The sequence below is a fragment of the Pleurodeles waltl genome, chromosome 10 (genome assembly GCF_031143425.1).
Source record: "Pleurodeles waltl isolate 20211129_DDA chromosome 10, aPleWal1.hap1.20221129, whole genome shotgun sequence".
NCBI classification, from domain to species: domain Eukaryota; kingdom Metazoa; phylum Chordata; class Amphibia; order Caudata; family Salamandridae; genus Pleurodeles; species Pleurodeles waltl.
Genome location: NC_090449.1, coordinates 423099732 through 423126047, shown reverse-complemented (window position 1 = coordinate 423126047; position 26316 = coordinate 423099732). Strand labels below are relative to the sequence as shown.

At 45.4% G+C, this 26316-nt stretch overlaps 1 protein-coding gene across 3 annotated transcripts in view; it reads right to left on the bottom strand.

Moving 5' to 3' along the window:
- Nucleotides 1-26316, bottom strand: part of CFAP70 (cilia and flagella associated protein 70) — a 947035-nt gene that overhangs the window by 751585 nt on the left and 169134 nt on the right. For all 3 annotated transcript variants that reach the window (XM_069210675.1, XM_069210677.1, XM_069210678.1), the window contains one exon: nt 17641-17717. In XM_069210675.1, the coding sequence (XP_069066776.1) occupies nt 17641-17717 (77 nt within the window). The remainder of the gene's footprint in view (nt 1-17640; nt 17718-26316) is intronic.

Here is a 26316-nt window from a genome sequence, read left to right as displayed (position 1 = left end):
GTGACATCATATCATGCCACAAAATTAAAACTATCACTTTTTGAAGAAATAAGATATTCCTGAACAGGATAGAGAAACGAAATATAAAAAAAAGAAACTTGAACAATAAAAATGCACTGAGGTGAGCAATTGTAAGGTTCAGGATAAAAGCCAGACTCATTACAGTAGAAAATCCTTCGGGTGTAATAGTTTCGTAACTTTCCTGTCATTCTTCCTCCTGGCATGTGTTACTGCTGAAGGCGATCTGACTTATAACTGATCTCTCATCCTCTCTTCCAGCCCGTCCCTTTCCCCATGTTGTGATTCATGTTAAAGGGAAAAAGGTGCATAATGAAGAATGGCCACTCTGTTTTTATTTCATATGCAGCCATCATTTGTTTTTACTGCATACTTGATTTGTTTTTTTATTGTTTTATTGCAAACGTACATTTTAACACTATACAAGCCATGCCATTACATCATTGTGAATCTATTTGTACAGCACATTAATAGGTGATTATACAGGTGATTAATGTATACCATATAACCATGAGAGGGACAGGCAGATTATATGGTCCAATGTACAGCCTCCGTAATAATAATACAAATCAAAAAGATACACCGTTCCACAAGAAAAGACAGAGGTCAACTAGGCACTTCTAAAAGTGAAGCAAGAGATTGGATGTCATGCTTCATCATAGGGCTTGCTCCTCATCAGACTGGCGCTGCAATGTCTGACAGACCCCGCAAGGGGGCTCTTTGCCGGTGATCATAATTAGTAGTGCATGCCGTGATTAAAGAAAGTAGGGATGAATTCAAACCTACAGGCAAAAAAGGAGCTGGAGAGAGGAAAGTTAAAATTGGCTTAGTTAAAAAAGTTGAAATGACCATAAAGGGTCTCGGCCAAGGTTAAAAACACTAGGGAGTGGAATGGAGATAATGTTCCACCACTCTACCAAAAGACAGTGGGGTGGAGGAAGCGTCTTCCTTCAACCACTAGTGAAGGAACCTTCATGATCAATAAAATAGAGATTTTTGAGATTCTCAAGCTAATTTTAACTTTCCTCTCTCCTCAGCTCCTTTTTGCCTGTAGGTTTAAATTAATCTCTACTTGCTTTAACCACGGCACGCACTACCAATTAAGATCTCCGGCAAAGAGCCCCCTTGCGAGGCCTGTCAGACACTGCAGTGCCAGTCTGACGAGAATGTGTGAGGGCTTTTGCTTCTACTTTTAGATGTGCCTAGTGGACCTCTGCCTTTTCTTGTGGAACAGTGCATCTTTTTGATTTGTATTAATGTATGCCCTCTACGCTTCTGCAACTGTTAACTCTCAGAACAGTAACATCAGATAACAGCAGATTAACAACACTGCCTTCTCCTCACCCGTATTGAGTATTGGCTTGTCCCTTTCCCCTCTGTCCTATCAATCAGACCATTCCAACAGATTTGCAAATGCTGCAATATATTTTGTCTTCCTCCTTTAGTGTCGTAATTGGCCTTTGGATTGACTATTTCAGTAGTTATAGTCAATTTGCCCAACGGATAGGTCTCTAGGTTGTGAGCTGGGAAGCAACAACTCAGCATAAGTTTCTATCTGCTCTTTACAGTATATCAAGTCAAGTATCAAGTCTTTGAATTTAGGCACCGGGCCTCTTCCCCACATACAGGCCACTCTCTTTTTTGCCAACAGGAGACTTAAGTCCAAATATCTACGATGATCAAACCCCATTTCCTCAGTGTAACCCATCACAGCCATCTGGGATGTGAGCGTTAGTGGTGTAGCTATCATGAGGGACATAGCGTTTTCAACTCTTTTCCAGAATAGCAGCACCAGGGGACAAGCCCAAGCCAAATGTAGAAAACCTGCACACTCTCTGCTGCAACTCGCACAACAGTAATCTGCCTGTAAGCTGTACTTATGAAGCCACATTGGTGTGTAGTATAGTCTGTGGAGGAATTTGCAGTGTATAATTCTCGATCTGCTGCCTGCTGTGATCCTACCAGTTTGTTGTCAGCAACGGACCAACTGTTTAGCTGACAAAGGTATCTGCAGTTCCTGGTCCCATCCTTCCCTCGCTCCACCATGTGTTATTGGCTGCTCTTGCTGTGCAGATTGGTAAAGTGTTGAGACTAAGTATCGTCGGCTGTCTGCTTGTAACAATGTGTGAAAAGTGTTCACCCGGGGTGGTTCTAGGTGGAAGTCCGGCGTGATGTCTCTAATGCTCCATTTAAGATAGATAAACTAGAAATTGTCAAGTGGCGTCCTCAACTTGTCAACTTGGGAATGTGTCCCGGTCCTGGAATTGGCCCTATTTATATAAGTCACCTCATGAGTGAAGGGCAAGTTTTGTCAGCAGTTTTCTACCTGCGGATTCACACGTAACTGGGATTGCTCCCTGGTGCAAAAGTGGCATATTGGCGAGTATAATATTATAGCCAGGCTATTTGTGTACAGGCCACTGTGGAATCCTGTGGGGGGTCTTGGGATGGGGGGAGTTAACTCCCATGTCGGGCCTCCAATATGCAAAGGATGGGTTTGGGGCCATGTAACCCTGCTCTACTGCCAGATGCGGCATGTACGGTGGAGGTCAGTACCAGTAATACGCGAACTGCGCCTGTGCGCAAATAGAGTAGAGTTCTCGATCAGGGGCTTTGAAGCCCCCCTCAGGCAAACAGTTGGGTCAGGATTTCCCATTTCAAACACGGCTGCTTTCCAGCCCATGCTAGTCGAATTAACTGTTTTTTTAGCAGTTGGAAAAGTGTCTGGTTGGTGGGAACGGAATGCTTAGGAATAAGTACAGTAATTTGGGAAGTATGACAATTTTCATTAGCGAGATACGCCCTGTCATCGATATAGGAAGGGTAATCCAGCGTGCAATGTTGAACTGTATATTTTCTAGCGCTGCCCCATAATTTACACGCATTAGCTCCCTGTCTCTGGACAGCTCTATGCCCAAGTATTCAAGATTTGTGTCATTCCATTGAAGGGGTAAATCTGGACTGAATCGGTGCATGTTTGCAGTCAGTGGGTAAATTTGCGATCTCCCCCAGTTTATTCGGATACTGGACATATGTCCAAACTTTATAAACTCCTGCAACACTGGGTTTAAGCTCTCTGCAGGGTTTATGAGGTATAATGTTACATTTTCTGCGTATAATGAAATTAGTATATGTCTACTAGATGTGTGGATCACAAATGTGCTGTGATGTTGGCAGGGTTTGGCTGCAAGCAGGTCCATCGCAAGCACGAATAGCAGAGGTGACTGGTCCCAGGGCTATACGGAAGGGCGCAGAATGCGCACCGTTAATCTTCACACAAGCCAAAGGATTAGAATAGAGCAATGCAACCCAGGCCATGATTGCTGGCTGGAATCCCATGCGTCTCAGTATGACCACGAAATAGTCCCATTCGAGGTAATCAAACGTCTTAGTGGCATCTAAGAAGACCGCTGCTGAGGGGATCCTGGGGCCTATACTTTGTTGTACTGCAAAGAGTGTGCATAAATTATGCGAAGTAGCCCTGCCTGGAATGAACCCTGATTGGTCCGGCCTGGTCAGAAAGGTCACTAATAGGCTTAATCGATTGGCTAACATTTTGGTCAGTATCTTTATGTCACAGTTAATGAGCGATAGTGGCCTGTAGGATTCACAGCTAGAGGCTGTTTTATTTGGTTTCAGTAGTGTAATGAGCAGGGCTACCCTCATACGGGGTAGAAGCTGTTTCACATGTCTGGCCTCAGTATAGACCTCTTTTAATAGTGGAACAAGTATATCCACATAAGATTTATAGAAATCCGCTGGTAGGCCATCGGGGCCTTGGACTTTAACTGACTGCAGTTACATTATGGCCTCTCGTATCTCATCATGTTCAAGGTCAGCTGCCAGAAACCCGCACTGTAAGTCACTGAGCCAACCCAGCACAACATCTTCTAAATAGTTGTCTGTGTCTGGTGGTGTTTCCCTAGTGGAGGAGTAGAACTGCTCATAATGTATCACGAACGCTCTAAGTATATCCGAGATGTCTCGGAGCATGTGGACAGAATGTTCACATATCTCCAAAATAGTGCTGTCGGAGCATGTTGCACAAATTGTGGTGGCTAGCGCACGTCCCGGTCTCTCCCCTTCTCAGTAAGAACGCACCTATGCATATTTGCCCCTGAAGAGGACCTCCCACTCCGCCGTCTCCTGATAGTCAGTCAGTGCCACCCGGAGTCGCTGAATTACGTCAGCAGTTTGTGTTGTTGCCAATGCAGACTCTAGGTCTCTAATTTCTGTCTCTATACGAGTTATGGTGGACTGGATATCACGTAGGATACCAGCGCCCTTTGCTAAACAGAGGCCTCGCATTGTAACCTTGAAGGCCTCCCATATCGCGCCAACTTTAGATACTGAGCCCGGGTTCCTGTAGATGAATTCCACTATCTCCCTCCTAAGTTCATTATGAAAGGGGTCGTCCAATAGAAGTGCTGGGGATAGTTGCCAGTTAATAAGTGGGGAAACAATGGCCAGCAATTCAAGCTTTAAAGTGACCGGAGAGTGGTCAGAGTATGTGTGGGCCAGATGAGTGACCTCCTTAATCCAGGGCACTGGTGTTTGGGATATTAACCAGTAATCCAGCCTGGACCAGCTAGAATGTACACTAGAATAGAAAGTGCCCACCCCTGTCATGAGGCTGTAGCCAGTGCCAGCTGTCTATCACACCATATGCGGTCAAAACAGTGTGCTGGCGATCTGCAGCTCTGGTAAAGGATGAAGCCGCGTTGGTTTGTCTGTCCATGGATGAGTCAAGAGGCAAGTGAAAGTCCCCACCCCAGAGTGTTTGTGTTGAACCTATATTCACCACATGAAACCAGATGGCACTGAAGAAAAAGGGGTTGTCTACATTTGGTCCATTGCAGTTAACTATGGTAACAGACTGTTGTGCTAGTCTGCCCCAAAGGATTGTGTATCTACCCTGCGTGTCATTTCTAACACTCTGAGGTACGTATGGGGTGCCCTTACGGATCAGAATCACGATTCCTCAGGAGTAGGAGGAATAAGTGGCAAACTGTTGATAAAGAGCCCAGCATGTCGCGAAAAAGGCCGGCATCCCAGCTGCGAAGCGAGTCTCCTGTAATAAAGCCGGGTGAATGTTGTGCCTCTCTAAGTATGCTAGTGTGTGTAGTTTCTTGCGTGGGTCAACCCTCTTACATTCCACATGAGGCAGTTGAATGTATAGCCAGATTTAGAGGGCTGACTCTCCGTCCCACCTATCGGCATCTAATGATAAGTGTACAGTCCAGTTGATAATGGGGAGGGGTGAAGTGCGTGAGCAACCATCAGTATTGCATGTGTGTAAATTAACTGTGTGCGCATGTGGCATTTGATAACTTGTAAACTGTCCCTCCCGCCCCCTCCCATGCGTACTTACAAATCCACCAGGAAAATCCCTCCCTTTGAAATCTCAAATCATATCAAGCAGAATTATCAGTAGAATTTCAAAAGTTAAAGTAATATTCCCCAATGGGGTCATCTAAAGGGTCGGGCGGACACCCCTTTAAGTAGAGAGGGTGCCCGGGTAAACTGTATTGGACCCAGAGGGATCAAGCATTGCCATGTCCTCTTATATCACCAGTATAAGGCGGGGTGGCCTGCATACAAGCAATTTGTGATGTCTTTCTTTGTGCATCTGTAGTCTGGTGGGTGTGGTGAACCAAGGGGCTACAACACCCTCTCTGAGACTCCCACGGGGGAGTCTTCAGTCCTGAGCACAGCTGACGCGGTCTTTGTCACCCATTCATTCAATCCTGGTCTGACATGGCAGGAGATGAGCCCGGACTGGAATGGTCCCAATGATGTGGTTTTTCAGTCTCTCGGCTGCGTTTTAGATATTTGCTGGCCTTCTGTGGGGTAGCAAAGATGTGATCTTTTCCCTTGTGGGTTATCATCAGTGGGGCCGGGTCCAGCATTGCGAATGGGATGTTTGCTTGCCTCATTTTCTGTTTGACTGATGCGTATTTTTTCTGAGCTTCCTGGTTCAGCAGCGTGAAGTCTGGATAAAGTGAGAGATGGTTACCTTCAAATTTCAGGGGGCGCTCTCATGAGCGATTCTTAGTGCCGCCTCTCTGTCTCTGTAATTCAAGAGGAGTGCAATTATCGAGGTGCACCTTGCGGCGGGCTCAACGCCATGTCTCTGTGCGCTCCTTCCACCACTACTATCTTTAAGAATGCATCCGCTCCAAACAGTGTGGTAAGCAGGCGTTCTATGTACTGTTCCATGTGGCTTGGTATCTATGAACCCTGGGATACCCACTATTCACAAGTTGTTCCTCCTTGACCTTGCTGCTCAGCCTCAGACAAGCGTCCAGCATGACTCATCAGCTAATTGGTGAGCAAGACCAGCCTGGTGCACATGTTGTCCATTTTACTGTCTATTGAGGACAGGCTGGACTGCATTGTTAGCAGAAGAGTTTTCATGTCCCCAATGTCTGAGACCTCCCCCAGTACTTGCAGATTGTGTGTGTTACTTTCCATATCGTCTGATTGCAGCCTGGTTGATTTCTTGGCCCCGAATTGCAGTTTCATTGTTTTTGCGTCTGATTTCCTCATCTACGCCGATCCACACAACAGGTTTTCCATTCATGGATATCCACTGGTCCGAGGCAGACCTGCTGCCGCTGCAGCTCATACCGAGGCAGGCAGGGTCCAGAGCCCTGGATCACCTTTCCACCCAGGAGGCTCTCCTCTCTCCCTCTGTGCACCTTCAAACAGCATCGCCTAGCACAGCATGCATGTCTAAGGTCAACAGGGAGGGCACCAGATAATTTGGTCTACTGTAGGGCCCCGGCCCCCCCCAGGTGGGGGCCTACCACATGCGGGGTCTGGTCCCATACCCGTAGTCCTGCATGTAAGTCTTGAGGTTGATTAGCGTGTCTGGCTCGTAGCAGTATCCGGTGAGTCCCCTCAGCCCAGGCAGCACATGGCGCTCGAGGCCACGGCACCCACAGCCTGCCTCGGTCCAATCCCAGGCTGTGAGTGCCGCAGTCCACCACCAGTCGTGCCACCCCCAGGTCCGGGCTGACTCACAGCCTCCATCCCTCTCAGGCTCCAGGTCAGCCCACTCACCCGCTCCAATATCCTTGTGGCCGGGCGGGTAGGCATGGCTCCAAACTCTCGATGCGGGCCACGACATGTGTCCGCAGTGTTGCTCCTCCGACATACGCCATCACCCAGTACAGGCCCAGTGCCTCCCGGGGACACGCTCCCAAAGGAGCCAGGCACAGCACTGCTCTCTCCCCTGCCGGGCTCCAGCAGCATCCCTTGGCCGCCCGGACTCCCCAAGGCCTCACCCCACCACAGCCTCCGCAGCACCAGTCATCCGTGTCCACACCACTGCTTGCCCCACACACCTCCGGGATTCCGCTGGCTACCTCTCGGTTGGTCGCAGGTGCTGTCTCCACACACCTCGGCATCGGAGAAGTCGTGTCAGCATATCAGCCTGTCTGGGCCACCCCAGCTCACCTCACTGCCCGTGTAGGCCTGTCTGCTCTCGAGCAATTCTCTCTGCCAGCTCACATCTGCACTCGCCGCTGCACAGATTTTAAATCAGCAGCGGGTCGCAGCAAGTGCCGGGCAATGCCGATGTGGGAGTTGAGTTGTATTAGTACTTCCCAAGGGGAGGATTATACTGGATAGAGAATCTGCGCTGTGAGTGCTTCACAGACTTCATTAATCTTGCTCGCCGGCACTCTAGTGCCACCTAGTCACTTTATTGATAACCTCTTGTTTTGTTTTCTCTATTTCTTGTGGCATTAGAGGACCAGGCTGTCTACAGGATTTGACACCCAACCACATTCTTTTGTATCATTGTTTATTTGACGTTGATAGCTTGTATCATTGTGGGGTTCCGTTGTCAGGAATGCTCAGTAACTCTTTAGCTGTTTTGGTGAATTTGAGCATATATACTTTAGAGTTCCAAGTAAATATGAGTCTAAACGGATGGCCTCATTGGTATGAACTTTTGTGTTTCCACAGGTGTTCGGTAATTTCTCTGAATTCTTGTTATTGTCTTAGTGTGCTAGCTGCTAAGTTGTTCAAGAACAGAAGCTTGTGGCCTTGGTAATCCAGTAGAGTGATGTTGGGAACCATTTCCCATATTTCCTCCTTGTCATCGTAAAAATGGATGTGAGCGTTCAGGCCCAGGGGAGACTTGCTGAACTTCCTTAGCTGCTATTCTGTGCACTCTAGCTATACTTACCAGGGGATCCTCCAGGCGATTTCTGATAATGTGTAGTAGCTTATGCACATATGCTCAAGTGTAATCCGCCTCTGTTCCTCTATGTAGCTCATGTTCTTAAGTTATTCCGCTGCAACTCATTTTCAATATACTTCTGTATGAAAGCTAAGTCTTCATATTGTTCTTCTAACATCACTATCTTATTCCTGGCGTAAAGGGAACTCTTCTGATTGATTGTCCATTGTGGACTCCAAAACATCTCCTCATTTGGCTATCTCCTGTACATCTTTTTGTATCTCCTTGAGGTATTCTTTTAAGTCTCCCCAGATCATGGCTACTTCTCCCTTCATTTTCTTCAAGTGTTGAAGATATTGTAACATATGGGGGGCTGGGTCTAAGGCACCATATCTATCAGGAAAGAGGCCACTCGATGTTTCCTTTTTTCTGTTTAACTCCCTTATGACTCTCGGAAGAGAGCAAGCTCTTAATTGAGACATCCCTCCTTAATCTGTTGGCAGCCATGGTTGAATGGTCTCTCTATGTCTTGTAATCGACTGGGGAAATCAAAAATCTTCAGTATACAGTAACACTATTACATCGATTGCAGTCCATAATTGTAGAGATTACTCCGGGGATTTATATGTTCTGTAATTCCAGCGATTTGTTTTGCAAGCATGACAACCATTACCATTTGGGCCACTTCACTCCATTGCCGAAGACTGGAGTTCATAGTTCTAAGGTATGATTAGAGCTATGATGCAGATATAAAATCCTTTAGTCTCTGTTGACCATGCAAGTATTCTCATACGACGGGCCACTTGAAAACTCTTGTTGGGGACCAGCATATCCTATTCATAGTAGCCTCTCCGATGGATGAAGTTTAGATGATGAGGACCACCCCGTCCTTTTTTCTCCACTTTCAAACTTAGAGGCCCTCAGGTATCTGGGTTTCTAGGTGTTTCAATGGTTATTGTGGGTATGGTTACAGCAGTATCTTTATTGTCTCTTTTCAAAGGCCCTTTGTGTATTGCTCTTCACTCATCCCATATCAGGCTCATCCGGACTCTGGAGGCTGAGACAACCTGTCTCTTTGTTTTGGGAAGTCTGCAACCCATGAATATACCCATCGGCTTGTTTCAAGTAAGCTGCACAGACTCACCAGTCTCCTTTGTTGTTCCGAAGTAGGAGGTCCTGCCTTTAGGCCTCCACTATTCTCCTGGTCACTGCTGAGTCTGCTGGTGTAACCAGCAACTCTGGACAGAAGCACAGCCTTCTGTTCACTGCCAAGTCACTGCTGCATAGAAGTCTCACTCGAAGCTCGGCCTCTCTCAGAGTCACAGTCCTGGATCACACGGGACCCAAGGCCATACCCCGACCACAACACCCAGGCCCTCCTCTGAAGACATTGAGTCGGTCTCCATCCTTGGAGAAGAGCAACTGTTAAGTGCTGCAATCGGACACCGTCCCACTCCTCTGGCTTCCATGGCATAGTCCAAGACCACCACCAATATCTTTGATATGTCCCCTAGAGTTTTCACCACTAATGCAGGCCTTGGGGTTGTTTTAGGTATGCTTGTATGGCGCCTGCAACAGAGCTGCAAGACCCTATGTCTACTCCACTGGCTTGCTGGCTGTGCCCTCGCCTCCACTCTATTAATATAAAGTCCTAGGGCTTCCACTACCCATGGCACCTTGTATTCGAAGTTGCCTCAGGTAGCCAGTTCTTTTTCAAACAAAATTGTGGAGATTAGGATTATATTTCTGTATACTAGCTTCTCAACAGAGAGGTTAATATGAGGAATTGAGGAAACTTTGAATATAAGATTAGCCAAAAAGTTTCCTCAGTGAAGCTTAACCAACACTAGAGTCAGCTTCTGTACTGGAATCAACACAATAGTGTCTTGTAAAAGTGTTCACTGAATCCCAAGTGGGTTCCTTCCAAATGTCTGAATAAGGGTTGTTTCTCAGCAAGGCTGGGGTGGCTGCCTTCTCTCTAGTGGAATTGCTTGTAGGCTGTCCTGGCAAGACTTTAGCCAATTTTTAGCATAGAAATATGCAGCCTATAATCTGAGGAGAGATTAATTGTTTTGAAGACGCCAAAGCCCGGTGAGGCTGGCTACATTTGCCTAAGGCATTTGTGTTATCTAGATAGAAATGAAGAGCTCTCCCGGCACCCAGACAGTGTAATGAACACTCTCATGGAGCAGATGTATTGCTATAGAAAATGGAGAGAGTAATGGTCTGAATAGAGAAAAGGCTTAAAGGGTGGACCCATAAATTGTGACTAAACCAAATTGAGCTCCAAAGCAGGAGGTGTGTCCTTATGGAGAAAGAAGACTTTCTTCAGGCCTTTTAAAAACTGTTTAATGACAGGAATTTTCTAAAATGATTTTGACCAGACATTGTAAGTTGTTATAGCAGTAAGGTGGACTTTGATACAAGAAAACTGCAATTCTGATTAGGCCAAATGTAATAGGTGTGGCAGAATCACTTCTTAGCAGGTGATAGGTGATTTCAAATGTAATAGGTGTGGCAGAATCACTTCTTAGCAGGTGATAGGTTTATATTCTTTCTGCTGACACCATAAGCAAAACCTCTCCCATTTTAATGAATAGTAAGGCTTAGTCGAAGGGCATTTAATATTCTTTACAATGTCCATGCATGACTGGGGCACATTTAATGTTAGGCGCATTGGTTGCAAATTCAAGAAGATGGCATGGCAATCTCTAGTGACTCACATTTGTAACAGGTCTGGGCACTACCAATGGCTTAGCCAGTCTAGAACAATGAGGCTCATTGTAGCTTTGAAATTGTGAATTTCAGTTTGACGGTGAGTATCAACAATCAGAGAAAACACAAACAGCAATGTTCTTGGTTGATTTCTGTAAAGGGCATTGCCCAGTGAACCTTGTTCTAATAGCCTTGGTTTAAACTAAAGACTAAGCAATTTTGGTTTTGAGATGCTGCATAAAGGTCTATTGTAGGAAAGGCCGAATCTGAAAAAAATCAATGAAGAATGCCATCATCCAGAACCCATTTGTGACTCTCTTTGTTAAATTGACTCAGGAAATATGACTGTTAGTTTAGGGAACGTGGCAGGTGAATGGCCTTTATTGACAGGTCCTGGTCACACATTCTGTGGCTTGAGAGATGGTGTTCTTGTAATGTGCACCATTGTTAGTTCAGGGAATGCATGGATGCTATGTTGTCAGCTTGAATATGTATCTTGCTCGTGATCAGAGAATGCATGAACGCACTGAGAAACAGGTGGACTGATCAGAGTTCCAGGCTATTAATATGGTGGGAATTCTAGTCTGACCAATGACCTTGCACAGAGAGAGCTCCTCGATGAGCTTCCCATTCTGATAGAGCTGCATAAGTTTCAATCCGTTGCATTAGAGGTCCTGCTGAAATAGGACACCTTGGAGCAGATTGTTTATTTTGTATTACCGCAAAAGAGATTTCTTTGCTATTGTTGGGATACATAGTTAGTCTTGTTTTGAGACCGCTGATCTTCAAGGATCTAATGGAGAGCTCTCTTAAGCAGTCTTTCATTTGGGACAATAGAAATAGAGGAATTTATGGACTCTGGAGGAGATAAGTTGGGCTGAGGGATTGTAATTCTTCAGGAAGCATTGACATTTCTGCCAATTTGACGACATTCTCTCCTTCAAAGACAATGGATTTACTAGCACTGTGTCTAGGGATGTCCCCAGATAAAATAGAGCTTAGATTACCGACCTCTGGATGTTTATCTGTGCACCTAGACTGAGTAATAGAGATTTTGTTGTTTGAAAGTATTGCTAGACTTTTTGGGAGGTGAGAGCCTTTATCAGTCACCATCTAGGTAAGGGTAGATGAATATTCCTCGATTTCAAAGAAAAGTTGCTACTACTGCCTTCCATTTCAGAAAAATTAAAGGGGTGGATTTCAGACCAAACAGAAACCCTGCATATTGGTAGTGTGATGTTTGTATTACAAAACACAGGTGCTTTCTATGCTTCTTTAGTATCATAATGTGGACGTAGCTTGAGATCTACAATGCACATCCAATTCCCTTGCTTGAAGCAATGGAAAATTTGATGAAGGGCGAGCATGAAAAATGTTTCCCTTTCGATCCAGTTATAGGCCGTGTGTAGATCCAATATTAGTCTCAATTCCTTTTTTGGGGTCTTTTTTTCTAAATTGGAAAAGTTCTTGGGTAAATCCCTCTCCCCCTGTGTAGGACAAGAAGTGGTATGATTGCATGTTCTCATAGCAATATTGAGGTTCCTTTTCTCAGGCTGAAAAGTTGAATTCTCGAAGATGGCTTTAGTGGAACAGGCAGCAGCAGTGCCAAGAAGTGCAGAAAGATGTAAAGAAATCCAGATGTAAAGAAATCACTCCCTCCACTGGAGGGGAAAATGGAGAGTGGGGTACTGAGTGATCAATGGCTAGTCGGGGGCATATGCCCAAGGTGTTGGCAAGTTGTGATTTAGTTTTTGACCATCTTCATTGATAAGGATATTGTTGGCCCTGCTGCTGATGTGGTTTCCCATAAGGCCATTGAGGGGACTGAACTCTTTCAGGGTGATAACTATACTCTCTGTGCCTGTGTGGAAGCTTGAAGTTTTCTTCTCCTCAAGACACGCAGCCTTAAAAGTCTAGACCTAATTCTTTATCCTTACCAATTCCTCTCCAGTATATTGATCAAAGATGGTTCTAAGAATAGAAGGTTGAGAATCTTGAGTTGTGAATCAGGTTTCAGGGTAGTGAGATATAGTCATGATGAATGGTGTAGGGTGGTGCTATGGCAGTACCATGATACTCCCAACTCAACTGAGCCTATATCCACGTGAATAACCTGGTTGGACACCGGACATCCTTTGCATACCATCTCTTGAAAGTTCTGCTTCTAGTGTTTTTGTAGATCTTGGGCAAAGGACTTAAGACCATCCCAAATGTCTTGGCGGCAAATCCTAGGAGTGCTGTGGCAGTGGTTGTCTTTAGTGCTGTAGCTACTGTTTCACGCCTCTGCCTGCTAGCTGTTTCTATTCTTATGTGCTCTGTCTCAGATGATGCAAATGTTTCAGGAGCAGAAGCATATCTTCTAACATTTTTCAAAATTTAAGAATCTGCCTTGAGATCCATCTTTAATAAGTGCAGATCTTATTTCTTCAGTGGATGTAAAGTTGCTGCTTTGACAACGGCAAATGTGAGGAATTTATTCCATTAAGCCTGCACTGTGAGAATGAAGGGACCTGGACATGGATTCAGTTGACACGAATGTCTGAAGTGCCTTCATGGAAATACTTCATTTTGATGCTCCTTTCACTAAGAGATCATGGAGAATGGTTATATCACCAGCAGAGAGATCCTTGATGGTGAGACTACAGGAGGTATGTTTGAGTATGAAAACCTTGAATCCCCTTCATCTGAATGTGACAAAGGAGGTGACACTGATGGAGGTCTGTTTTGCTTGCATCTAAGTGTGTGTGGAGGGCCTGAATCCGTCAAAGGAAATTGAAGGATTTGAAGAAGAGCATGCTCACCCGGAGGCTTTTTTGGTAAAAGAGTCAGTTTTTCATGTGTGCCGTTAAACCAGTTTTGGAAGCAGAGGGAGATTAAGAACTGCAGTGGCGTCTGCAGAGAATCCTATGCAAGGATGACAACACAACACAAGGAGACTCCTAAAGGTTGCTAGAGATCACTCTGCACTTGGTGATAGCTTTAATCTTTTCATAGGTTTCATGAAGTTCTAAAGATACGGTAGATGTAGAAACTCTTGGCGATGTTGAGAGATGGCTTGATGGCAACAACGCTGTTGATGAATGTTGTGGCCAATGGATGCATTGCAATCAATAGTGAAGAAGATGCCATCATGCATCTGGAAAGCTTCAAATTAGACCCTAAGGGGGACATTACTGTGTGCTACGGGTGTGGTGTGGTGGTGCTTTAGTGTTGCACAGGTTCATGATGCAGAGCATGTCTGGCAATGATGTGGTGTTTGACAGTAACGGAACACTGTCACTGAGAATGGTGATGACTATGTTATTTTCTCATCTCTTCCTGAACGTTTGGCTCTGGATTTCCTATTGTGGAGGCCTGGGGTATTGTAGGCCCCATATCAGTGGAAACAGAGGACCCAATTTGGTTTGGTTTTAAGAAGGGGTAGTTTGGTGAAAGAGACAGTCTAAAATTCAGAAAATGTTGCCTCTGATAGGCTTTTGGAGATTGCTCCACAACATCTGGGAATCTGGGCTCTTTACCCTCTTCAATGACACATGGACATTTATATTAATATGAATTGTTCTGGGGTCCCTACACACTACTGGAATTATTCTAAATGTAGTACCACAGTGAGGCACCCTTAACGAACATCACAATTTCTGTCATCGGTGTTCAAGTTAAGACCGGCTTTATCTAGGAGTCCACTTTGATGCAGGCAGTAAATTTGTTCCTTGTGTTGGGAAATTTGCCCAGAAGGGACAGTATAAATTGTGTGTGATATCAGTGTAGGAAAGGATGTCAGCGTTGTGGGTGCAGACTATGTTGGCCAAAAATGACACGTAGATGCTGAAGAGGGTGGAGCTAAGGGAGGAGCCCTGAGGTACTCCACAGATGAGTTCCCATGCTTCAGAGGAGTAAGGTGGAAGGTGACTGTTTGAGTTCTTCTGGTTAGGAATGAGTAAGTCCATTAGAAGGTAGGTCCCTGAATGCAAGCCCCATGCAGCCATCTCATCAGGATGAGGTGGGAGACCGTGTCAAGCACAGTTGAGAGACCCAGCAGAATGAGAGCCATGGTTTCTCCTCTGTGTAGGTTAATCTGGATGCTGTCTGCTGCTGCAATTAGAACTGTCTCTCCGCTGTGGTTTGGTCTGAATCCTGATTGCATATGGTTGAGGAGCTGGTGGTTGACAAGGTGTTTAGTGAGGTGTCTGTTGGTGGTTTTTTGCAGCACCTTTGCTGGGTAGGGTTGGCCGGAGATTGGTCGGTAGTTAGCAAGCTTGCCCAGATCTACGGATGGCTTCTCCTGTATGGCATTGACAGTTGTGCGCTTCCAGGCAACTAGGAATGAGGATGTATTGATGGAGGAGTTGAGGATGTGGGTGAGGGCTTTGCTGATGTGTGTGAGTTGATTGTTGAAGGCTTGGTAGGAGCATGTGTCTCTTGGGCCCCCAGAGTGACTGGACTCATCGTTGTTGCAGTTTCATATGCAGTGATGGTGTCCCAAGTGGTTATGACGTGTTCTTCAGCCAAGATTGACAGACTGGCTGCAATGTTGTTGGGGTCAGGTCGATACAGTCTGCTAAGGTCTTCTGCTTGGTATACCAGATTTGCTTGTGGTAGAGTCTCAGGGCTGATTTGAAGGTGTCTCTATCTGGGCCTTTATGGCTCAATCTCCAAATGCGTTCAAGTCACTTGCAGTGCTGTTTGCTCATCCTGAGTTCTTCCATGTATCAGCTGGCATGACTTTGTGTTCTTGCTGTTTTTCCTTGCTTGCAAGGGGCCAGAATGTTTGTGTAGGTAGGGATCCAGTCATAAAAGTTCTTGATGTCTACTGGTAGGCTGTCTGCATGCCTGGAGTGGCTCTTGGAGAAAGTTGGAAGCCCAATCCTTCTCTGCTACATTCTTTACATAACAATGGGTCTGTAGTGGTTTTCCTACTATGGTGTGGGATGTTGATTTTGAAACTGATGAGGGCTTGGTCAGTCCAAGCGACAGGTGTAAGGTTGTTGGTCGTGATGTCACTGCATGAGGTAATAACTCGGTCTAGGATGCATGGGTGGGGTTCGATACATGCTGGATGAGTTTGAAGTTTCCAAGGCTTTCGAGGAGGGTGACTGAGTTGGGATATGCGAAGTCCTACAAGTTAAATTTTAGGTCTCCTATGAGGAAGAAAGTGCTGGAGTCAATGACAATGCAATGAATTGCGTGATCTTGCTATGAAGCTAGTGCAGGGTCCTGGAGATGGGTAGCCCAGGTTGCTGCATAGGGTGAATTTGGCAGTAAATTGCAACTTAAAGTTGAGGTGCTCCATGTAGTGGTTGTTGTGCCTACAGAGACAATACAGTGCTGATGGTGTCCCTGAAGATGATAGTGATTCCTTCGCCAGGCCTGAGTTGGTGGTCTTCTCCGACGATCCTATATGCATTAGGAATGGCTGTGGTGACATCTGGTGCACATGCTGGGATCAGCCAGGTATTTAGAGACTGAAAGTATATTTTTCAAGCATGTTTTTTAAACTGTGCTGCATAGATCAGCCTTAGCTCTAGTTTATTACTATGCACAGAGGATGGTGTTGAGAGTCAAACTCCTTCCTAAAACTAAAGAGGAGGCAAGTTAATATTCACTGGGACACATTTTGCACTGTTTCTAACCATGAAGCATTTTTCTTGTGCAACCTGAGGACTCCAGGTATCTCTAACCTTAAGTCTCATAAGAATACTTGCTAGATTGCCTTTAGGGTTCTCCCTGTGATACTTTATAAATCACAGGAAGCACTGTAGAGATATTATCAGGCTGATATTCTGAAGTTCCTGAGACAGCTATGATTTCTGAAGGAAGGGGTGCATCCACAGAATCACTTGTGGATATTTCTGCACTTTGTTATCCCCCTCTGCGAGGGAAATTAGACCACAATATTCTGCTTCGAATTTTTCACTTCCACCAGAAGCTGAGATTTTTTTAAATTAAAATCTAACTGCAAATAAGGCCTACTTAATCCACACTACCTTGTCTCTTTTCTAATTTAGTCTTTTTTAAATTCAGCCTCTGAGGTTGTTGTACTGCTCAGTATGAATTACAAGTGGTATCTCTCATCTCTAGTGTAAATCTTGTCTGTGGCTTGTTATTTGTTACAGTACAGTGGAAACTACGAGTTTTACATTTTCCTTATAAGAACTGCTTTACCAAAAGTACAGAGAGGCTGTAATTTGCAGTTAATATTTGCATCATTCTCGTTGGTACTAAATTTACATCACTCACCCTAGCACCTGTGCCACAAGCTACTCCTGTGGTGCCCTCCCTTTGTCATTACAGCAGTTGTGTTTGATCTTGGTGAAGTCCTGAGTACATTTGTGGGGTTTTCTTTTCTGCTGTGGACCCAGACACCTTGGCTGATAAACAGTGTACCGTTCACACCTCCTAAAGTCACACGCCTGAAATGGATCTACTAGTCAGTTTAATAGTCTTCCAATTAAACTACTCTTAGCAGAACAGAACGCAGGTGGAACTCAAATGGATGAGGAGATCTGTCAGAGAGATATCAAGAGCTGGATGTATTCATGTTCAAACCATACCTTCTTAATCAAATCATTTTCTCTTCAAGAACCTCTGTAACTCTGTTACACCATAGAGATGAGTCCACCTACTTTATAATTATTATCCCACTCCCTCACAACAGACAGACACTCAAGCCAAACAATCCTCCCACTAGACACATTGCATTGAGGCTATTTATTCACCTTATTGAGGCGTGAAATGTCCAGAGGAGAAGATGGAATGACGTGCAATGGCACCATCAGCTTCAAATTGCTCTCACCTGCAAAAAAATGTTTTTGAGTCATTTGGGATTCAAGTCTTTTGGCAACAATATATTGATACATTTAGCAAAGAGGAGAGACATCTACAGAGACTTCTCAAAGCTGATCAGAAGGTATTCTGTGGGACAGAGCATCAAGTTGATGTTGAATGTTTCTTTGGGCCACAAAATTCTAATGCTATGCAAAAAACTACCTGATGAACAAAACGCAGTGTAACAAAGCATATCTATTTAAATGTCTATTATTAATGCACTCACTGATCCAGAGAGCCAATGACAGCTTGGTTTGGCTAGAAGTAAATATTTGGCTGTGTTTATGAAGAATGAGCAGACTGATTTAGAGTCAAACCAATCATATTACTTTATTATTATGTAAAATTACACATATGTGGAGTGTGGGGGGCGGTGAGAGCTTTGATCATGGCACTGAAGCTTTCCCTCATGTTACTGTGACTGGTGCTGTTGTACATTTAAACTATATATATCACAAATATGGTGTGTGCTTTGGCTTCAGAGTCAATAACTGACCCCCTGACACTTTGGTGAATATTCAAGGTTGCCCATCTCTATGTTTGTATGTAAATGTACATTATTTGTAACCTAATTCTGCTGACATAGAAAGCCTTTGTGCTCTAAAAAACATAGCAGGATATAATTTGTAATCTGATTTAAGATTCTGGGCATTTAACATCACTAGTCACTTAAACATGAATGGAGTGACAGGTGACATTGCATTCTTTAGTCAACTGACAGTGACCTGGATACATGGCTGAATAAAGCTATACCACAGTTTAGAGGCCATCTACATCTATTATATATACAGAGCCTTGTGAGTGCCCTCTTAATTCAGTTTGGGCCGGTAACCTCATGGGTTGGTGCTTTTCACCTAGGGACACTACCTGCTAAAAGTAACTCTGGTTTCTAGGTGAAATATATTAGTGTGGGGAAGGGGAGAAATGATGAGTAACCAGGGGAATTAGTACCACAATTGGTGATCTGGTTCCTCTAGTAATTGGTCAATTCTCAGGAGACCATTATGGTCCTACATGTAATAGTCAGTAACTCTGCCCAGAAGTTACAGATAACTGTGGTACTGTTAACTCCTGAAGGCAGAGTTATCAAACAATAACTAAGCAGTCCTCAGAATGAGATCAACAAAATAGTTTTACATATGTATGGTGGGCATTGGCTATTACTCACCCATCCATAATGGACTTTAAGCATATATTTACCATTAGTTGGTTCTGTTTTAAGTGACGTTCCCTGTGATATATTAATATAGCATTTAATTTAGTTTTCCCAGCAATCTAATTTTGCTGCAAACAGTTTTATGCAGTGGTGTAAATGAAAATATTCCACTCATTCTGATCTCTACAACCTAACTCATATTTCTTAAATATAAACACATTTATTAATGTTGTAACTGTCCTGTACAGCTTACTGCAAGTACTAGATAATATCCAGCAGAGAGTGATAAGCTTATGAATAGTTATTGAAGCAAGCCTAGAAACCGGATGGGTTATAGGATGGATGTGCCTAAACTGAGATCCCAACCACCTCTGACTATCGGCACGTCCTTCCAGAAGGAGACGATCAAGCTAAATTACTCACTTCAAATGATTTTAATCAATCATTTTTCGATCCCAAAAACATAGATTTGAATGTTATAGGATTTTTGTACAGTCCATTGATCACTGCTAAATGTATGCTACAAGGACATAACAATAATAATAATTATTATTATAATTTTGAGTATTGCATGTTATTCCGATTCAAGCATGTGAATCTATGAAAGATCCAATACTGGAGAAAAAAATGAGTTACTTACCTATAACTGTGGTTCTCCAGAATTGGCATCTTTCATAGATTAACATGGGTCCCACTCTCCTCCCCTTAGAGGCGTTCCTCAGGCATACAAATAATTATTTCACACTCGTACTAGAAAACCTGAAGGATTCAACCACTGCTGGGAGTATTCTAGAAAGTGCTGTTGCCTGATTGGTTAAAGTTCAAGTTTTTATGTTTTTTTTTTTTTTTAAAGAAAATGACATAGATAGGCTATGGCAGTGACTGTTCATTGCCATTAGGGCTTATGGTAGCTTTATTAAAGATACCGTTGGACTCCCACTACGACGTCTGGGATTATTCAAGCACGTGAATCTATGAAAGATACCAATACTGGAGAACCACAGTTACAGGTAAGTAACTAATTTTCTTACTTACCTGCAACTGTAGTTCTACAGCATTGGTATCTTTCATAGATTTACATGTGACCTACCCTCCACTCAATAGAGGCACTTGTGCTGGAAAATCTGAGGGTCTGGACCTTCTGTGGTGAGGTTTCTAAAGGGTGCTGCCGTCTGATTGGCGGGACTTTGGGACTTTTAAAATTATGTGAATAAGCTATTGAAGTGAATGTCTTAACACGGACTTCTTTCTATGTAGGTTTTTCACTAACGCTTTCTATTGCAATGTGGGACTCCCACTTCGACGACGGTGAATGATTCAAGCATGTGAATCTATGACAGATACCAATACTGGAGATCTACAGTTAAAGGTAAGTAACTTATTTTCTGCCATCCTTCTCCATATCAGTGTCTAGGGTTACACCCCTCCAGCCACAGGGATGTAAGTGCCTCATTTTCAGTGTCTAGAGAAACTATATCCATTCGCCATCTTGTGCCATGCTAAAGCAGGGGCAATCCAAATTGGACACGTGATCCATGCAAACATACAACAGTCTCACTGTCAGGGGCGGCTCCTCTGCTAGGGCGGTGGAGCATCGCCCCCCGCCAGCAGCAGGAGCCTCAAAACATTTATAGTAAAAACATAATAAATTCTGTTTATTATGTTTTTACTATAAAAGTGAGTAGGCCACAGGTGTGATGGGGAGGGAAGGGGAGTGCACAGCACACCCCCTCAATGCACATGTATGTTTGGTTGGCCGTCTCAGGCTGGCCAAACATAGAAGCGCAGTAGCGTCTCTCAGGCAGAGGCTCCCAGTCTGCCTGGGAGCACCCCAGCTGGGCGCTCCCATCCAATCCTGACACTGCTCAAAGGCCGCAGGGCAGGCTGGGAGCCTGTGCCTGCAATGACTGAGAAGAGCAGGGCAGATGGAGTGGTGCGGCGTGGAAAAATTGTAACTTTTACTTATTTATGTTTGGGGGTCCCCCTCACCCTCCCTGCCACACGCTGCCCCACCCCTTTTCTCTCCTGCGAGCCGCACCTGCTCACTGTGATATATTTGCCACGCATACACAATGTACACATGTACTCGACAGGCAGATGGAAGGCAATGCCACCACTTGTCAAAAACCCTGGACGTGGACAGTAGTTCCAGGACAACAAAAGAGGGTGCCCTTGGTGCACCCCATCAGGTCACAGAACCAGGTCTGGACCTTGACTTTACCATGGACAGCAAATAGATTAGATTAGTTTATAACTCAACCAGTAAAAAGTAAGGGTACCATCTCACTCAGGGCAGGAGTGCATATCTGTGTACAATACAGGAAAGATTCAAGTCCTAACAGCTGTCAAGCAGATTTCAAAGCTGTGCCCCGTCAGATGAGTGAGGCTCTCTTGCTTATGCTGATGTTATCTCCTTGGAGTATGAGAACTTTTCATCAAACCTTCATTTGGATCCATGAGTTTTGTGTTGTGAGAAGGACCTCCCTCCATCTTCTCAAAACCATCCAATGTGAGCTTTTCTCTATCGTCTGCTTCATCTTCGCGTGCATTCCCACCCTTCCGTTCCCTAAGGTGCTGTTATGTGTTCATTTCTCTTCTTCCTTACTGGCTGCCAGGTGTTTTAGGCCACATGGTAACCAGCTTTTTCGGCTGTTTTGCTAAAGGCTTTAAAGCCTCATTGGTTCCTGCACTGTACTGCTAAATTGAGTTGTTGATGGTCTCTGAGAGTCCTACACCCATGGACTATAATGTATAGTATTCATTTCCTTCCTCTTCTGGTGATCCTCTCTGTGCGCTACTTCTTCCGCTACATTGGTCATAGATGCAATGGCTCACTTCACCCTACTTTACATAGAGGAGTGCTGGTGGAGATCTATACTTTCACAGCAAATGCAAAATAAACAGTAACTGAAGGTGCTCACCTCAACAGTAATGCAACACTACCTGTCTACTTTTCAAGGGATGTCGACCTCCACGAAGCTATGGAGAAGGCACAACCACACTTGAGATTACTGTTGACTCTTAATCAGTGCCACCAATAAAATTTTGGGTTACCCTTGGCTCCACCCACTCATGCTGCCGGACTGACAGGAGTGTGAAAAAATATAAATATCAGACGAATCAAAACAGCATTGATGGAGGCCTTCCTGCCATGAGCAGAATCTGGGGAACTGTAGGACCAACAATTGTCGCCAAAGCTGTCATTTCTCTGAGTGCTGCTTCCCAACACATTGTTTGATGCAGCAGGGACAATGAAAGAGGATTGCAGTCTACACTGCCCCTGGACACCTTAATATCCCAATACTGGAGAAACAATGCTAGCCTTAGAAATTCTATGAGGATCATTTAGCAAGAGACTGCTCATAAGATGCTCCTGAGCACTGTCATTTTGTAGATGGTTGAGGACAGAGGAATGACTCAGCAGATTCTAAGGCTAAACATGAGGAAGTTCCTAGGAGGAGTGGTCCTTTTGTCTGTCCTATATTGCTACTGCAGAACGGCTGATAACAGCCAGGTACAGTGTCTTCACACTTCATTGTGCCCATGTTTTAGACACTCCTGCTTGCTAGCATCATCGCTACCTACTGTTTTTTATTTTTTACAAACACTGTCTCTGCACTATAGTCAGAAAAAATCATTTGAAAACGAATCCCAATCCAGTTGCAGTACCTTAGAGGGTGGATTCACACCACCGTCTGCAAAAGAATGCAAGCGTGAGACTAAAACCACTCAATTTTGTTCTAGTTCCAAGTTTTTCTTGGCGAAAGAAGAGAGAAGCCAAACAGATCTTAAAAATCTGCTGTGTGAACATGGCTGATGCCGTCATGACAGCTGATGTCCCAGAAGCGAGGGTCATCATGTCTGCACAACTTGTAGGAGATGCTAAGTGTCTTTCTAGTGCCTAAACGATGGCCTGCATGCTCAGAAAGGGATGGTGCAATAAGAGTGCTTGGCCCTGGAGGAGGAGAGATTGTCCAGAAAGAAAAGTCATCTGTGTTCCTGACATGTGGAACACACATCTATAGCTGACTACCAGCAGGAGCAAAGGCAGTGCTAACTCAAGTCGTAAGGGGTTGCTCAGTGCACTTCCCATAGTGCACTACATAAAGAAGCTGTCAGCCAGAACAATATCATAAGGCCTGGCACCCCTATTGCCGAAAGATGTGATGCTGCCGCTGCCTGGTGTGGTGTAACCCTGAGAGGAACAGTCATCGCATATGAAGCAGATATCGTGCTCTCAACCTTGAGACCACAAATGCAGAAGAGGAGTACAGTCTGCATCTGGACCAAGCACTGCAACTGTCGAAGAGGAGAATCCATCTGCACTTGGCGTAGAGGCCACATATTCAAAAGATGAGCACCCATGGAGCAGTTCTGCTATGCTGCTCATGAAAGTGAAGACCCAGAACCCTATCCAAGGTCCCGAATCACTGGCGCTGATGCAGAAGGTGCAGGATCATTAACCTCACCACTTAGAGCTGCCAAAACAACATCTCAGTTGAGCAGGTAACGTAGCCTGTTGATTACGTTACTGGATCCAGAAGATTTTTCATTAGCAGGACAACTGTGCACCGGTAGGTGGCATCGATCGGCTCTAAACAGCGGTGGCATCCACAGCAGAAGTGAAGCATGCGTCCCCTATTTAGGAGCCACTTCAGCACACTGACGCTAATAGCTCGCAGCCATGAAGTGCACTGACACTGGTGTGAACAAACTAAGGCCCTGAAAGGGATAATCCCTAAGCCTATAAATCTGTCCGCAGAGCTAGGAGGATGTGTGAGTCTTTAAGGAATCTGTGGTGAGATACTATCTCTACCAGATAAGGCGTTACCGAAGGTAAGTAACTTCTAGCTGCAGATTCCTTACCTTCGAATAGATACCCAAGCAATACTGTCCCCAGAGGTGGGTCTGCGGACAAATTCAAACTAGGAAGTCCTGCAGGACCAAATGTGCGAAATGCCTTTCCCTGCAGTCCAGGCAGTAGTGTTTGGTAAACATGTGCAGGAATGCCCACGTGCTGCCTGGTAGATGTCCAGGACTGGGACTCCTTGTGGTAATGCAGTGGTCGTGGCTTTGGCTCTAGTAGAATGAGCCCGCAAGCCTTAGGGGTTGCTTCTTGGCCAATGTGTAGCAGAGTTTGATGTAAAGAACAACTCACCGTGAGATGGTATGTTCCTACACTGTCTGACCTCTCCTCATACCAACATACCCCATGAACAGTTGGTCATCCACCCACAACTCTTTTGTGCAATCAAGGTAGATTGGCAATGTTCTTTTTGGGTCCAGACAGTGAGGTTGTTTGTTCTCTTCAGAGGGCTGTGAAGGTGCGTAAAAAGTGGGCAATGTGACAGATTGGCCCACATGAAGTGGTGTCACCACTTTCAGGATGAAAGATGTCCTAGTGCAAAGCACAGTTTGTCTGGAAAAATAGACAAGTAGGGAGGGTTGGATGATAAGGCCTTCAGCTCACCCACCCTCCTGGCAGATGTTACTACCACGAGAAATGCTGTTTTGATTGTGAGTAGCCAGAGGTGACTACTGCGTGAAGGCTAGTTAAAATTAAAAATATAAGAATCAAATTAAGGCCCCAATAAGACATAATAAAAGGAGAATTGGGGAACATATGTACAAAATCTTTGAGGAACCTATTTACAATAGGGGACTTAAACAAAGAGGGTTAGTCAGGCAGTAGCAAGAAGGCGGACAGAGCAGAAAAGTAACCCATCAGAGTACCCAGAGCAGAGCCCTGCTGGGCAAGGGTAAGATTAATAAGCATTTGCAATGCAATAGATCTTGCAATAGGTCTTGCATTTGCTTTAGTTAGAGCTATTAGCATTGTAAATTCATAACTGGACTTTTCTTGCCACATAAATTGGTCACAAGGACAATAAAACTTAACTTCTCCCAGCTGTAAAACAAAAGTTCCAGCCATCAATCAATCAATCAATCATAGTATTTATAAAGCGCGCTATGTACCCGTCAGGGTTTCGAGGCGCTGAGGGGGGGGGGGGGAGGGGAGGGGGGGAGCGCTGCTGGTTTAGCGGTCGAAGAGCCAGGTCTTGAGGAGCCTTCTGAATGCGAGGAGGTCCTGGGTCTGGCGAAGAGATGTGGGGAGAGAGTTCCAGGTCTTGGCGGCGAGGAAGGAGAAGGATCTGCCGCCGGATGTCTTGCGCTGGATTCGGGGTACGATGGCGAGGGCGAGGTTGGCGGATCGGAGTTGACGTGTTGGAGTGTAGAAGTTGAGTCTGGTGTTGAGGTAGGAGGGTCCGGTGTTGTGAAGTGCCTTGTGAGCGTGGGTCAGGAGTTTGAAGGTGATCCTCTTGTCTACCGGGAGCCAGTGGAGTTCCTTTAGGTGAGGGGAGATGTGACTTCGGCGGGGTATGTTGAGGATCAGTCGGGCGGAGGCATTTTGGATACGTTGGAGGCGTTTGATGTCTTTGGTTGGGATGCCTGTGTAGAGTGCGTTGCCGTAGTCAAGTCTGCTGCTGACGAGGGCCTGGGTCACCGTCTTTCTGGTTTCTGTTGGAATCCACTTGAAGATTCTGCGGAGCATTCGAAGGGTGTTGAAACAGGAGGAGGAGACGGCGCTGACCTGTTTGGACATGGTGAGGGCGGAGTCCAGGATGAAGCCGAGGTTTCTTGCGTGGCTGGCAGGGGTGGGTGGGGGTCCGAGGACGGAGGGCCACCATGAGTCGTTCCAGGCTGAGGGAGTGCGTCCGAGGATGAGGACTTCTGTCTTGTCGGAGTTGAGTTTCAGGCGACTGTTGTTCATCCAATCGACAATGGATTTTAGTCCCTCGTGGAGGTTTGTTTTGGCGGTGAGCGGGTCTTTGGTCAGGGAGAGGACGAGCTGGGTATCGTCGGCGTAGGAGATGATGCTGAGATGATGTTGGCGGGCCAGTTGAGCGAGGGGGGCCATGTAGACGTTGAACAACGTGGGGCTGAGGGAGGATCCTTGGGGGACGCCGCAGATGAGGTTGGTGGCTTTGGAGCGGAAAGGGGAGAGACGGACTCTCTGCGTTCTGTCGGAGAGGAAGGATGAGATCCAGTGGAGGGCTTTATCTTGGATGCCGGCTTCCTGGAGGCGGGTCAGTAGGGTGCGGTGGCAGACGGTGTCAAAAGCGGCTGATAGGTCGAGGAGGATGAGGGCTGAGGTTTCGCCGTTGTCCATTTGATGTCTGATGTCATCTGTGGCGGCGAGGAGGGCGGTCTCAGTGCTGTGGTTTCAGCTGAATCCGGATAGTGAGGGGTCCAGGATGGAATTGTCTTCGAGGAAGTGGGTGAGCTGAGTGTTGACGATCTTCTCGATGACTTTCGCTGGAAAAGGGAGGAGAGAGATCGGACGGAAGTTTTTGAGGTCGTTGGGGTCAGCCTTGGGTTTTTTGAGGAGGGGTTGGATTTCTGCGTGTTT